General features: G+C 36.2%; 1 protein-coding gene across 1 annotated transcript; it reads right to left on the reverse strand.

Moving 5' to 3' along the window:
• Nucleotides 1–3374: 3374 nt before the first annotated feature.
• On the reverse strand, nucleotides 3375–16956 carry LOC114314843 (protein NPG1). Its single transcript, XM_028261348.2, has 5 exons — nucleotides 16696–16956; nucleotides 13603–13855; nucleotides 12245–13455; nucleotides 7136–7283; nucleotides 3375–4069 (listed from the first exon to the last, which is right to left on the reverse strand). The coding sequence occupies exons 1-5, from the start codon at nucleotides 16708–16710 to the stop codon at nucleotides 3750–3752; spliced, it is 1947 nt and encodes a 648-aa protein (XP_028117149.1). The 5' UTR covers nucleotides 16711–16956; the 3' UTR covers nucleotides 3375–3749.
• Nucleotides 16957–17198: the final 242 nt, after the last annotated feature.

Consider the following 17198-nt stretch of genomic DNA (forward strand, 5'->3'; position numbering starts at 1 on the left):
CGATGTTTGCGTTCAGCACGTCCATTCTGTTGGGATGTGCCAGCACAGGAACGATGAGGCTGAGTACCATGACTCTGAAGAAAGGAAAGGAAATCTGTATCTCGATATTCCATAACATTGTCAGAGAGAAAAATTTTAATTGTCTTTAAAAATTGGGTGTGGACCATTTTGGCAAAGCTATAATAAAGGCGTTTAAGTTCAGACCGATTTTTCATGAGAAAAACCAAGTAAACCGAGAAAAATCATCAATAAAAACAACAAAATAACGAGATCCTCCCATGGTAGTAGTAGGTGATGGGCCCCAAATATCTGAATGTATGAGATCAAAAGGTGCATGGGAAACAGTACTTTTATTAAATGATAAAGCAGGTTGTTTTGCAAGTTGACAGGGTAAACAATCAAAAGTATCTGGAAGTACATGACCCAATTGACCACTAGAAACAAAAGACTTTAACCGATTAACAGAAATATGCCCTAAGCGACAATGCCAAAGATGAAAATGAGACAAAGAGGAAGCAAATACAGGAGCAGCTATCTATGGGGAGTCAGGAACATGAAGGTGAATGAATTCATAGAGACGTCCATGCTTACGTCCGACCCCAATAGTCTGTCCCATCTGAGGGTCCTGCACCAAACAACCATTAGCAGAAAATGCAACAGTTAGAGCAAGTTCATATAATTGACCAATAGAGATAAGATTTAAGGTGAGAGCAGGGATATGATAAACTTGAGGTAGAGATAAATGAGATGTGGAAACAGAACCAAGAGATAAATGAGATGTGGAAACAGAACTAACATGACTGACAGACATGAGAGAACCATCAACAGTATGAATGGAGGGAATAGGAGTAGAGGGAGAGATGGAAGAGAATATAGTAGAGCTGGAAGTCATATGATTTCAATAGGCGGAGTCAAAATACCAAGAAGAGTTACCTGGAGTCATAGACAAAGTAATAGGAGGAGGTGTACCAGAGGTGGAGAAAAGCAGTTTGAACATGGCCTCAACATCAGTTTGAGAAAAAATAGGGACAGACGGAGCAGGAGACTCAAAGAAATCCTCAGAGGCAGCAGCAACAGTGTGATGAGTAGGCAAAGACTAATTCCCGAGACAATAAGAGCTCCCCCTAGAAGAGCCATCGCTAGAGGAGGGGCTAATGGAAGATGACCGGGATGGATTGCGAAAACAATCCTACTGCAGATGGCCAAGACCAAGTTTGTTGCAGCATCGGCAAGATCTGACAGGGCAATGAACTAGAAAATGAGTAGAAGGAAGGCCTCGATTCTGACAATAGATGCAGGCTGTGGACCGCTGCGTTGGTGAGGGCCGTGTCTGAGGAGTGGCAAGAACAGAGTCCACATGATGAGTCTAGAGAGTGCCAAGACGAGTCTCCTCAGATAACAGCTCAGAAATAGCCTGTTCAAGAGTGGGCAACGGAAGACGATGAAAAAGAGATGCACGCACGGGCTCAAAATAGGGAGTGAGAGCCATGAGAAATTGAACCAACCACTGCTGATTGAGAGAGCAAGCTGGTCCCAGACAGAATACATCTAAGAAAGAAAATCATTAATAGGCTGACTGGATTCTTGGCGTATGCGATGAAGTTAACTCTGAAGTTGATACTGATGAGCAAGATCGGTGTCTGGTATCGTTCTTTCAAAAAATCCCAAATGTCTTTAGCAGGAGTGGTAACAGAGTCAAGCTGAAAATGACCAAACTGAAGACTAATTGAGGGAACAGAGGTATTCCGAAGCCAAGTAATGATCTGGTAGTTCTTACTGTCCCAATCTTCGAGTCGCTCTTCATATGTAGCAGCAGTTTCATCGACCTCTTTCACCGGTTGGGTCACATCCCCGGTGATAATGCGCCAGAGTTTCTTACCTTTGAGGAAGGAAGACATAGCTTGGGCCTACAGAACATAATTAGAACCATTAAGAAGAACAAAAATTGGATTGAAGGCATCATGGCGATCCATAATAATAGCTGAGTAGAACTAAATAAATAGAAACAAACCTGTAGAAGCAAAATTAGGTAAAGCAGAGTGTACAAATGAGTCCAGAAAGTCGAAAATAGCTAGGAAAGGGGTTGCTGTGCAAAGATGACGTCAGTAGGGGGTGGAATGATGTTAGCGGCGCACAATAGCAGCCTGAGGTGTGGCGCACAATAGCAGGAAGGGCGTGCGGCGCACCGTAGCAGAATGGCGCACCGTAGCAGAACGGCGCACGCGCGGCGCACAAGAGCAGAGCGGCGCACGCAGGTGCATAATAGCAGAACGGGGCACGCGCGACACAGAATAGTAGACGGGGTGCACGCGAGCACAGGGCTAACGTCAGATGCTGATGTGAGCAAGCAACGGAGGGGCACATGAGGGCGCGTATGAGAGTGGCGGTAGAAGCTGAGACACATCGAGAACGAAAGTGGCACGTGACGGCATGTGACGGCGCTTCTAGTGACGGGATCATGAGGTGATTCCGAACAGTTTGGTGTAGTGCCATTGTGTACGGGACTAAGCATCAAAAACAGAAAAGGCCAGAAGTGTAGAACGGGGCTCTAATACCATGAAACAATAGTTGGTAAAGAGAGAGAGAATAAATTGTGTATTGAATTAATGTATTTGTGAATAATCAAATAGGTCTCCTTTTATAGAAGAGAGGATAAACAAAAAGCCAAAAGTGGCCGAAAGAAGAAAGGAATAAAGCAGGAAACAACATTATTAAAGTTACATCATTAAAGCTAACACTAACAGCTAATATATTATATACACTAACATACATCTTCAACAATGATCATGCTTTGATCTAACAATAGATATTTTAGTTGGACATTATGCGAGATCTCTTAACATATAATCATTTACTTTTTCAAATTAGTAAATGCTTGTCAAATAAACACATTATTATGTTCTTTTTTTTCAGTCATCTGAAAATTGCATGCTTTCTTTGTTTACTTGGCTATCACAATCATCGCATCATAACACAAGTCATTAAATTGGAATCTCGCAATGTTTTTCAACCGTCATTCCAAAACTTCATTTACCCACGTGAAACTCTAATGCTGTGTTTGGTTGGGGGATTTGGGAAGGGAAATGGAAAGGAAAATGGAAATGAAAGGAAAATGAGAAAGAATTAATAGAATTCCAAATCCCAACTATGTTTGGTTGTGTTGGTTATAAAATAGAATTGATGTCCTAAAAGGTTTCCAATTTCTTTATTTATTTCTCACCCCCTTTCTTTTCCCATATATTTTTTATTATAACCAAACATAAATAGGATTACATTTCTCATTCCTTTTCCAAATCCCACCCCAAAAACCCCAACCAAACACAGCATAAGATACGTTCATCATAAATAAACAGTTAACAATAACTGAAAAATAATTACTCAAGTTGAACAACAAACATTACAAAGAGAGCAACAAGGCAAGATACATTGTTATAAGCTCCGATAACTTGCAAATAATGCATCCATCCTATAATCAAAAATTCAAAATCGATAACATAGATCCACTAAACCATGTTTTCTAATTATATTCTACATCAATCTCAAATTTTAGTTTCCTCTTTTTTCTGCTTTCTTATTGTATTGTATTTTATTGTCACAGGATAAATATGCAACAAAAAAATAAAAACAATTTTCAAACTAGCAAATGTACTGCATCCTCGAAACCCTCTACAAGTATTGATCTACAAGGACTAAGATGGAGAATGAATGATAACAGAACTGAAGGTTTGAACCTTTTATTGATCGATAAGTCAAAAAATAGAGCAGAAGCTTTCAATTGGATCAGATTCTTCGAGCATCGAGGCAGCCTGGAAGCAATCTATTGCATCGCTTATTCGTCCATCATCCCTGTGAACCAATCCCAAGTAATACCAAGCCATGCGATTCGTAGGTTCTATCTTCAATGCATCTGAGAGTAAGCATCTTGCCACTGGTGATACCTTTGACCCCATCTTTGACAATACTCCACCAATCAAGATCTTGCTGGGCACATGACTCGGTTCAAGTAAAAGAGCATTAATAAAAGCAGCCAGAGCTTTGTTCATGTCTCCCTGTGCTTCGCCTATAATACCTAACAAAGATATAAAGCAATACAAGAACTTTCATTCTCTTCTGAATATAGAATTTAGACGTTTAATTATGAGTATGAAAGATGGATCATATATATGATACAATACCAAATACTTAGTAAGCAAATACCTTCCAACCAACCATTCATTAATTTTTCAAGACACCAACTTGGCCCCATGATATATAATTAAAATGAACTAGATAGAACAAGTTTGATGATATACCATACTTGCCTTTTTTATTGACTATGAGAATGTTTCTTGCATGCATGAGTTTTTTCCCCACAAATGTACATTAACAAATGACCAATGGGTGTGTTTGATTGGGGGGATTAGGAGGGGGGACTATCCACTATTTGGATTGTAATCCAAATAGTGCACCTTATCCGTCGTTTGATTTTTTTTTAGTCCGGCGGACTCCATGTCCGGCCGGACTCCATGTCCCCCATATGGGGGACTATCCTGTCCTGGGGGGGGTGGGACAGAAAGTGGGGGACTAATCACTGTTTGGATTATATGCGAAAATGACCATTTTGACCCTCTACTATTTAATTATGTATTATATTTAATAAAATTCAATAAAATTTAAATGTCTCAATTTAAAAATAAAATAATTTTATTTAACTTTTTATTAATGTTTTATTTATTTAATTTTTTAAAATAATTTTTTATAGATATTTTATTGATGTTTTATTTTAAAATTTTGTTTATGTTTTATTTAATTTCATTGTTTAAATTTAATAGATGTTTTAATAGATGTTTTATTTAAACAATTAAATGTTTAATTTCAACAATAAATAATTTCATTAATTTAAATTATGTTTTATTTAAACATTTAAACATTTGTACATCAACATGTTTATTAAATTATTTCAACATCTGTACATCAACATGTATATTTATTTAACATCTATTAAATTATGTTTTAATACGTCAACATTTGATTACATCTACATTTGTTAATTGTTAATTACATCAACATTTGTTAATTGTTTAAACATAATCTATACATCAACATTTATTTAATTGTTAATTGTTAATTGTTTAAACATAATCTGTACATCAAAATAATTTCAATGTTAATTGTTTAAATAAAAATTTAAACATTTAACCATTAGTATGTTTAATTTCAACAATAAATTTTTATTTGTTTAAATAAAAATAATCTATACCAGTCAAATTTTTTTATCAATATTAGTATGTTTAAATATCTTTAAACAAAATTTAACCATTAGTATGTTTAATGTTTACTAAAAATAATTAAAATATTAAAGATATGTTTAATATTGCTATTACATAGTAAACAATTGAAAAGGGGTAAAATAGTCTTTTGTTCATTTATCCTATCCAGTCCGTCCAACCAAACGTTGGATTCACTGAAAATAGTCCTATCCAGACATCTAATCCCATGAAAAAACAAACACAGGATACATATCCAATCCGACCAAATAGTCCGGGGGATTCACAGTCCCAGGATTCAAGTCCGATGGATTCTAATCCCCCCTTTTCCAGTCCGTCCAATCAAACACACCCAATGTGTATTCACATGAATTAAGTTTTTGGGTAAATTACAATGAACTCCCCTAAGGCTTGTTGCCATTGCACTAGTACCCCTGAAGTTTTGGAAATTACATTTTCCTCCCTAAGGTTTTGAGTAAATCGTTAGCAAATAAATCTTTCGAAAAACCAATTTTGACTCTAATGTTTAACCCAACACTACCTCTCACAGTACTTCCCTCAAACACCTAGCAAGCATATTCAAAGCACCAACACCATCTCTCATAGCTATTCCATCAAACACCTAGCAAGCATGTTCAAATCACCCATACAATTAAGAGACATAAGCCTCACCTCCACCACCTCACCTATATATATGTATATGCATACACACAAGCACAGTGAATCAAAAGATCCAAACAATCTACTCATAATGAGAGAGAGAGAGAGAGAGAGAGAGAGAGAGAGAAGAAAATTTTGAGATACAAATGAGCTTAAGCATGAATAGAAATCCATAATTTTAATAAAATATCTCTACCTTGCCCTGCCCCTTAGGTCTTTAATCCAATTCCAACAACAAATTCTAACATGTGTTATGCAAAGTCAGACCCCAAATTCCCTTCATTTCAAATTTTTTTTGTCCAGATGCAGACTGATGCTCTTTTTTTTCCTTCCCTTTTTAATTTTATTTTATTTTATAGATATTATTAATAATTTGTAAATGGATCTATCAGTCTTATAATTGTATGGATATGTAATTTTAGCTCCTCCCTCATACATAAAACACAAAGTAGTAGTCCTCTCACGTCCCTATCCTTGTCTTTCTTTCTTCAAAGTTTGCCATGCTGACACGACCATAATTGATCATACCATCTCCCTACCCCAGTCTATTACTTTTGAGCCATGTGTACAAGATAAGGCACATGTGAAGGTTAAGGCACCTAAAATTTTTACGTGTGAAACTAATGTCATTTTATTAAAATTTTACAACAACTACAATTTACCATTCAAGATGTCTCAAAATCACCAAGAAGTACAAGCACAGTTACATGCCGGCATGTCATGGCTCATTTTGTTTCTCTAAGATGATTACATGTATGAAATACCATCTACCATTGCTACAACTAAAGATGGAGTTTAACCGTATTCATGTTGTCAAATGCATAAATAGAAATCCACCACTTGTACACCTAATTGAAGAAGATTCAGATAAATAAATGATTTAGACAGGTCTTCACCTCAATAGGTTACAAGAAATATGCCAGAAAACATTAAGACTCCACACAATATAAAAAAAAAAAATACAGTATCTTCTTCTTGTCATGTATCACTTCACTTAAAATATGAACTATCATATCTTAATTCCTCAATTTCTAAAATACATGACAGCAGATTCCAACCCTTTGGAATAAGCTAATTTGTTTGGTAGTCTAAAGCACTTCCCAAATGTAGAAAACAAGAACCATGCAGGCAAAATATTCAAAAAGTAGCAAATTAGAAGACAAAGAACATAATAAGAAATACGCCCTCCAAATATTCACCATCGTAGTATATAAAGTTTCATGTCTTACCTTCTGTGTGCAATGTTTCAGCAGAGTACTCATTGAGCTCTTTAGCTTTCCCCAAGCATATCTCTGCATCCTTCCAATGCGAAAGCCTGGAGTATAACTTCGCAAGACCATGCCAAACTTCAAACTCATTAACTTTATCATCCTCAATCTATCATAAGGAGGAGTATTAATTTTTTGAACAGCAACAAAAGAGAAATGCCATTAAAAGAGAAAATATAAAGTACAAGGACAATAACAAGGACAAGATATTGTCCAACAGAAAATAAAAATAAAAATAAAAATAATTGCAGCTAGCATACAACTCTGGAATCTCTGCTAATAAGAGATGACGGAATCCCTTTAAAAGGTGTCGAAACAGACACCCAAAAGGAAGTCAAATATCCTCAGAACAATGTCATTAGTATTAAGTTTCTTGTGAACAATAAAAAAAAAATTAAAAAAAAAAAAAAAAAAAACTTTGACTTTATGGGGTACATTTTCTCCCCAAATTATTTTATGGGGATAAAAAATGGAAAATTATGATCATTAATAAACCAAACCAAACCAAGCCTTAAGTCCCATCAAATGGGTCGGTTACATGAATCCTTTTTCTCCATTCGGCTCTATCAAAGGCCATTTCGTTAGTCAAATTAAGTATATTCATATCTCTATTTATTATGCTAGCCAACGTCAATCAAGGTCTACCCCGTCCCCTAACACTTTCATTTACCATCATTACATCGCATCTCTTCACTACTGCCTCTGTTGGTCTCCGTTGAATATGACTAAACCATCTCAATCTATTCTCTCTCAACTTATCTTCTATCGGTGCTACTCCTACCCATTCTCGAATATACTCATTCCTAATTCTATCTTTTCTAGTCTTACCACACATCCACCTTAGGATCATCATCTCAGCAACACTCATCTTATTTACATGTTGTTTCTTAGTTGCCCAACACGCTGTCTCATAAAACATAATTGGTCTAATAGCCGTTCTATAGAACTTTCCCTTTAGTCTAGTAGGTACTCGTTTATCACATAGTACCCCAGACGCATTTCTCCACTTAAGCCACCCTACCTTAATTCTATAGACCACATCCGCTCCAATCTCTCTCGTCGTTGCAATAATCAATCATAAATAACAAAAATGTCCACTCTTAAGTAGTTCTTGGTTCTCAATCTTCACTTCTCCTCTACTTTCATTGTTACTTTTACTAAATTTACACTCCATGTACTATGTCTTAGTTCTACTTATCCGAAATCCTTTAAATTCAGGTGGTTCTCTTCAAATCTCCAACTTTGTGTTAACTCATTCTCTAGTCTCATCCACTAACACGATATCATCTGCAAAAAGTATACACTACGGCACATCATCCTGAATATTTCTCTTCAATTCGTCCATAACTAAAGCAAAAAGATAAAGACTTAAGGTTGATCCTTGGTGTAACCCTACAGTGATTGGGAATTCATTTGTCTCTCTAGCAGGCAATCTAATGGTGGTCACCACCCCTTCATACATGTCCCTAATCACATCAATGTAACGTTTTGTCACCCCTTTCTTCTCTAACACATACCAGATTATATCCCGAGGTACTATACCATAAGCTTTCTCAAGATCAATAAAAATCATATGAATGTCTCTTTTCTTCTCTATACTTTTTTATTATTGTCCTCAAAAGATAGATTGCTTCTATAGTTGACCTACCAGGCATAAACCCAAATTGATTCTCTAACACCTCTACTATATCTCGCAATCGACATTCCATCACTCTCTTCCACACTTTCATTATATGACACATTAGCTTGATTTCTCTATAGTTGTTGCAATTCTGAGTATCTTCTTTATTCTTATAGATGGGCACTAAAATACTCCCCCCACTCATCTGGCATGTTCCTAATCAACAAAATCTTGCTAAAGCCTTATCACTGGGTCCTAAAGCCTTATTCGATTTCATCTTCTTAAGTGCAATCTCCACTTCAAAGTTCCTAATCCTGCAATAGAACCTATAATCTTAGTTTTCCTTATTACTGGCAACTTCCTCCCCTATTGACCTACCTCCGTGTTTCTCATTTAATAGCTTCTTAAAATAGTTCCTCCACCTCTCATTAATCTCTTCATCCTTCACCAATACCTTAAAATCCTCACTCTTGATGCACTTAACCTGATTAAAATCTCTTGTTTTCTTCTCTCTTATCTTAGCAAGTTTGTATACCATTTTCTCTCTCTCTCTCTCTCCTTATTATCTAGTCTAGTGTATAGGTCATCATAAGCTTTCAACTTAGCCTCTCCCACTACTTTTTTGACATCCTTATTAGCCAATCTATAGCTTTTAAGGTTTTCCTCAATTCTATTCTTCTGCTACTTTTTAAAGTACTCTTTTTTCACCTTAACTACCGCTTGAATCTCCTCCCCTCCACCACCAAGTTTCCCTAGAGTTGGGTCCCTTTCCTTTCGACTCTCCAAGAATTTCTCTTGAGATTCTCCTCATACAATTGGCCATCGAGTTCCACATAGTGTTAGCATCATCTTCCAAATCCCAAGTACCCTCTTAATCCATTCTATTCTTAAATATTTCTAGTTAATTCCCTTTTAGGTTCCACCATCTCGTCCTACGACACCCACTATCCTTCCTAGCTTGGTATTGCCCTTTAAAGCATAAATTTAGTACCAAAATCCTATATTGAGACGTCATGCTCTCTTCAGGAATTACCTTACAGTCACTACATTTTAGACGGTTCACTTTTCTCACTAAAAAGTAATCTATTTGGCTCTTAACTGACCCACTCTTAAAGGTTATCAAATGCTCCTCCCTCTTCTTATACATATTATTGGCCACCACCAGGTCAAAAGTCAACGCAAAATCTAAAATATTCTCTCCAGCCTCATTTCTATAACCAAAACCATATCCACCATGCACCCTCTGATAACCTAGTTTATCTATTCTTACATGGCCGTTGAAATCTCCACCTATAACTAGGTTCTCTCATACGGGTATCTCCTGTAATATCTCATCCATTTGCTCCCAAAAATCCCTCTTAGTCTGATCATCTAAGCCTACTTGAAGGGCGTATGCACCAATAACGTTCACTATATTCCCTCCAAGAACTAGTTTAACTAAGATAATCCTATCACCTTTCCTAATGACCGCAACTACATTTTCCATAAGACCCTTGGCAACTATTATTCCTACCACATTCCTGTGTCTATCCTTGCCACTATAATACAATTTAAAATTGGTACCCTTAATTTTCCTAGCTTTCTCACCCGTTCACTTAGTTTCCTTAGACTTTCAATTGGCTCAAATTTAACCCTTCATTTGAGATTTTGTGTCAGTTTGGTCCAATTAATAATGACGTTAGTGTTTTTGATAGAAAATTAGCACTAAATTGATTAAGGTTAACTCACTAAGTTTTGTAAGTTTATAATTTTGTCTTTAAAACATGACATATGCCACTTATGTTTGTATTTTTCAAAAAAAAAAAATGTTAAGAGTTGTAATCAATTGGACCGAATCGAGACAAAATCATAAATTCAAGGTCAAAATCGAACTAATTGAAATTACAGGGACCAAAATGACACAAGAACCAAAATAGAGGGACTACCATCATAATTTACCAAAAAAACAAAAAAAAAAAACCCCTAAAGAATGAATAGGTCATGTTCTCCTATCCTATCATTGGCCTCCCGTCTCAAAGAAATATCATTAAGAATGGACAACAGAGAAACTAACTCAAATGTTTCTTAATCATTAAGATTTCAAGAAAAGTTGAAGTCCCATGTGACAGAAAAAAATAGGACAAAATCATAGAAGCATTTAAAGCAACACAAGACAAAAATAACCATACAAGCAAGGAAATAAAATAGCAAAATAAGCCTCTCCCTTCTAAACATCTTTCCAAAAACAAATATTGTCCATATTACCCACAACAATACCAAAATGTCTAGGGAAAAAATAAATTATGAGAATGGATTTCCAAGGAGATCAAAACTTTCCCCCATCCTATTGAGAATCCCATCTATTTAGCTTACCAATGTCTCAGGTTCGAAACATCTTAGGTGCAAACAATTTCTTAAGACAAGTCTATGCAGAGCTTTTGCGATGGCTTTAATTAGGACCCCAACAAATGGACGGTGGGATTGGTCCCCCAAATTAGTTGGTCCAATTTTCCAGATACCGAGTTACATAAAAAAAGAAAAAAAAAAACACATCAACAATTTAACCTCCGTTTCCACAAACAAGCCCACTCCAACTTTCAATCTTTTAATAAGCTTCCTCTTTTGTATACTGTTTGCAATTTTTGAAACAATTTAGGATTATTATGCCCCTCCTTCAACCACTTAATTTTAGCTTTTTGAGCCAAGGAAATTTCTCCCCTAAAAATTGCTTCTTTAAATTGAAATATGAAATGCCTTCTTTCTAATCTAGACACCATCCTAATGCAATTCATCAAATGTGAAATCAAAATTCTTTCATCATGATATACTAGTTCACTAAGTAATGATCAATCAAAAGATAAAAGCACAGCAAATCCAACCATGATATGAATTTTGAAATGAAGAAGCAAATAACCAAAACATGTCACATTAAGCCTTGTGTTCCAGTCAACTAAACACGCAAATACGAAGAAACAATTGCATTTTATAGCAACCACTAGTCATCAGTAAATTGCTATACAGGTAAATCATTATTTCAAGCAAATCCACTTTCCTTCATCCAGAACATGACAAAACCACATGTACTAGTTTCTTCTCAAAAAAATAGCTCCAAGGCACCACATACTAGTACAATAATTTTGTAGCACTTTCTTTAGTTTTTGAAATGTAGTGTTTGACAAGGGGGAGAAGGATCCAACAACCAGTGACAACCCCTAAAGATAAAGAATTCGACACACAAAATAATTATAAAATATAAAATTTATAGAATGTAAAAGTTCCTTCACTCGAACACCATTAAATTTATCATCGATCAAAAATAAAATAATTTGGAGGGCTAGTTTTCTTAGGTAATATTACAAGATCATGATATTGCCATTGTCACACAACTGATTTTGATAAAATACACAATGGTGTTCATTCAGGTGAGATCAAAATAATAATTTTCATCTAAAAATGAATCAGAATATAACCTGAGGTAGATTTCGGAGAGGCCCAAATGATTTCCTTTGGGCTTGAACCAATGCCAGGAGGTAACGGTAAGTTTCAATTGCACCCATGGGTATTGACTGGGAAATTTTCAGCTTTGCTTTCATCCTAAGCAGTGGCCCTTGCTCCCATTTTGCAGTCTCATCTAAAGCAGCATCAGTGACCACTTCAGCCTCTGAAAAACGTTGTTGAGCAGACAAAATCAATGCAAGCAATCTCCAACCTTTTAGTATGGATCCACCTGTGGCATCAATGAATTGCTTGGCATACCGCAAAGCAGCATTCAAATTCCAGCGCTCTGCATATTGAACTCCCAACTCAAAAATCAAGTCAAAATTGTTACACTCAAGAACAATTGCTTCATCTAATGATTTTAATGCATCAGTCTGAAGACGAGACCTCTCGTGATCTGAAGAAGAGACTTTGGCTAGCTTCCCCAAACAAAGACCTAGCATGCAAAGACCGACACCTTTTAGATGTTCATTTAGCCCCTGCGCATGCAAAATTGCCCTTTGTGCATATCCCACTCCCTCGGCAGCAAGAAGGGCATCCTCGCTGCATATTTTGGCAGCCAACAACAAAGACGTAAGATCATCTGGTTTTTCATGTTTGTGTAGAGACTTCCTCAATAGATTCAAGGCAACCTTGTTTTGTCCAGCTCCATTGTAGCACAGTGCCATGGCTTTCCAACGGTTAACACGATTAAATACTCCAGGCATGATCTCTTCAAGTTGTTTTGCTAGAACAGAAGTCTGGCTGCACAGAGATAGAGCAAAAGTAAGGTGCTCCATCACTGATGGATCCCATTTAGTCTTACCTAGGTAAAACTTTCTCATAAGAATCATCAGAAGTAAAATTGCCTCTTCCAGATTGTTTCTAGGTACATATGATCCGTCAATTTGAACAGCTAAACTAGGTGGGCCAACCTCCACTCCACTGTACAGCAAAAAGCTAGCAAATCCCTTCTGGATCCTTGCACAGCAGTCATTGTCAAGATTCCACTGACTAAGGAGGGCTCGTCGATAAGCAGACATTGCTTCATGATTTCTGCCATCCAGCTTCCAAAGCTCTGGAAGGAGCTCTACAGCACCGCTAACTATCTCTTGCAACTTATTGTCCACTAACACATCAGCAATGCCATGATAAAATATCTTCTCCACCGCATCAAGCACACTTTTACACTCATTAGCAGCCTCTATAAAAACCACATCAAAAGAATGTTTTGTAGATAAACATACACAAAATAAAAGATAAAAGAAAAAAAGGGGAGCAGGAGAGAAGAACCAAAAGGAAAGTCAATCTCCAAGGAAGCGTATAATAAGATAGTGGAAAAGTTCCATACCAGTTACCCTCCCAAGCTTTTGAAGAGACTTGGCTTTTAAATATAAAGCCTCAAGCACCAGGCTAGCAGCTTGCTGTGATGATGAGTGGACGGATTCATTGCTTGGACGACCCTTCTTTGAGGGCTGTTTTTCAGCAAGAGGTTGCAGCTCCTGTACAGCCGCGTGGAGATCAATTCCGTCAAATGCAGAAAGAGCACCTTCCACATTTCCCTTTTCATATTCCGACCTTCCATGAACGATTAGTTCCTCTTCCTGTAGTGATTTCAAAAATTTAAACCATAAAGCGTCACATCAGATACATATCTTCAAATTTTATAAAGCATGCTATTCAAATTTTATGTGAATAAGGCAATAGAAAAGACAATAATACCAACGAAGACCATAAAGGAGAGTCTCTCAGTGGTGGTAACAAGTCTTGCCTACATCCATGTTGGGTGGATTTATGGGTGTGGGGCTACCATTCACCATGTAGCCCATAACCATTGATCAAAAGAAAATGATTGTGGTTGCATAAGGCCTCGCTAATGCTTATAATAATAAAAGTTTGCTTGCTAACATATCATTTAATCCAAGTATGAGTTGACATCTGTGCATAGTTCTAATAATGTCCTTGGCGATTCATTTCATATTTAAGATATCTCATGAGGCTCAATGAATTATAATCTAATATAATAACGACTTTTAATCAATTTAACAAGATGAAATTCTGGTGTAGTATTAATTTTCATGAAACTCACAAATTATAAAAAATAAAAAATAAAAAATAAAAAATAAAAAAAAAAAGACACACAAACAACATATGCACTAGGGTATGTGTATAAAGCGAAGTCCCACATTGCCTGAGTACTGAAGTAATATTAAGCATATAAGCGTGAGGGCACCCTCACCTTAATAGTGAATTTTTGCGGTGAGTTCTACCCAAGACCGTGTAACTTGGTATCAGAGCCAGAGTACTTAGAGATGGGTAGGGTGCGTGTCCCTTGCCTGCACGCCGCAAGTGCTACTAAGTGAGCAGGCTAGGCATGAGGGAGGGTGTGAAAGTGAAGTCCCACAACGTCTGAGTACAGATGTAATATTAAACATATAAGCGTCAGGGCACCGTCACCTTAATAGGGTTTAAGTTGAAACCAAACCAAACCAAACTTTAGTGCCATAACACACACACACACACAGACACAGAGAGAGAAGGCAAGAGAGAGATGTGGAAAAGAGTTATGCACCTCTAAATTGTGCTCTACACCTACCCTAAAAAGGACACTTCTAAGAATGTGACGTATTCGTGTCGGACACCGACACTCTTTGGACACTTCCCCGACACATGTCTGACACTTCCCCGACACATGTCTAACACTCTTCAAAATATGTCCTATTTTTAAATTTTTTTTAAAGACCCGAACATTTGGAGAACACGTGTATCTATCGCTTAAATACACATATCTATCGATTAAATACAGGTGAAACTAATTATAAGTTTGAACAAAACAATTTAAGATACAATGATAAAACAAAAACTATATAAATTTATAGGAATTAGTGTCATATTGCATTTTTTATTATATTTGAATGATATATTCATATATATAACATAGAATAAATATATAAAATTATATATTTCATATATGTCCCCCACGTGTCGTGTCCTATATTTTTTGAAAATTGATGTTTCGGCGTGTCCAAGTCGTATTCATGTCTTGTCGCATGTCCGTGTCCATATTTCTTAGCACCTACCTTTCTCATAGTAATAGATAACTTATTTATGCTTTTGTTTGTTTGGGCATAAAACTTTTTCTAACGGAAAACATTTTTTACAAAAAACTCTTTCCATAAAATGTTTTCGAATGAAAACATTTTTCTATGTTTGGTGGTGGTGGTGGTGGTGGTAGGATAAAGTTTGAGGAAAAGGTGAGGGTGGTGGTGGCAGTGATGGCGACACTGATGGGGGTAGTGGCCGTGGTAATGGTGGTGTGGTGGTGGATGTGAGAATGGAGGTGGTAGTAGTAAGGTGACATTGGTAAGATTTTAGTCCAGAAAACGTTTTCCGCCTTTTCAAAGTGTAAAACATTTCTGCCCAAATAGGTTTATTTTTTGTTGACCATGGAAAATATTTTTTGTTGACTTTCGTTTTCCATTGTACCAAATACCAGAAAATAAATAAAATATTTTCTATAAAATGTTTTCTGTCCAAACAAATGGAGCGTTAATGTGAAGAGGAATTTATAATGCGATTTGAAAAATTAGGACTCCAGCCTCGCTAAGAGAAGAAAAAATGGAAGTATGATGTATGAATTCTGCCTACAAACATCCACTGAAAAAAAACACAGAGGGATGGAGAGAGAATCAAAACTATGCATAAAGGAGTCCCTTTATATGTACTAAAAGTCTACCCCCAGATCCTTCTTCTTCTTTTATGGGTGCATAATACACTATGTCACGTTTAGTGATGAATATTCCTGTGAATAATAATTATTCTGAGTCTTGTCCAATAATTTGTAAGAAAAAATAGTACCCAGAAATGAGTCATACTCTTATATTCCAAACAGAAATGCAAATGAATCAAATTAGTTAGGTAAATTGATCTTTCAAAATGGACAAAATGCTTTCCAACATACTTGGTAACTTTTACCCCTGAGCCTATATATAGTATATAGTATAGCCTCCCAATCAAACACAATGCAAGCCCAAGTCCTACCTAATAATGCCTGATCTTCAACATTCTAATGAAGAAGAATGAAATCCAATATCATCTGGGTTCTCCACACTGCATTAATTAACAACTTCTAGAGGTTGATACAGATTGGATCGTGCATTCAAAAACATCCCAGAATGCAATGCATAAAAACATGAGTAACAAACCAATTGCTATGCTATATATATATATACATACATATATATATTAATAATGCAATTTCCATTTCCTAAGAGATAGACATTAAATTAATTCAGAATGGCCATAAATCACTTACTCCCGTATCAATCTTCGATCCCAATGCTGTGTCTTTGGAGATCTAGATCATGGATTTCCACATTCCGACCAAGAAATGAAGAAAAAAAAAAGAGGATTCAAAATTTAAAATAAATTAGACACTTTTTACCTCTGAATTTAGCATTTCAACATAAGAACACGCTTTCCTCAGATTCTCCCGCGAGTTGATTTTGTTTTTGTGACGACGACGAATCTACAAGACTCTCTATTCTGAGTTATGCATTTATTAATTTATCAGAGAGAGAGAGAGAGAGAGACACACACACACATGCACATATGGAGGAGATCGTGAGAAAAGCACGAAGTAATTTGTTAGAGATAGATTCGGAGTTCCTCTTCCGTCCCTTAATTCTCTCTACTCCCTAAAGTTAAGGGGAATTATGTTTTGGCCCCTACTTTGAAATAAATGTGAGGCTTGCACTCCGTTTGGCTTAATTTTTGAATTTAGGGGTTGTTTGGGTGTCTTAAACAAGTATACTTTTTGTCTTTTTTTGACTAAAAAATTGAGAAAAAAAAATATAGATGTTTAGGTTAACTTTTTGACTTTTTATGAAAAAATGTATATTAAAAAATTATATAAATTAGTGTATAGGGAAAAATTAGGATTGAGAG

This window comes from Camellia sinensis, chromosome 11 (assembly GCF_055761805.1).
Source record: "Camellia sinensis isolate YWXY chromosome 11, ASM5576180v1, whole genome shotgun sequence".
Classification (NCBI taxonomy): Eukaryota; Viridiplantae; Streptophyta; class Magnoliopsida; order Ericales; family Theaceae; genus Camellia; species Camellia sinensis.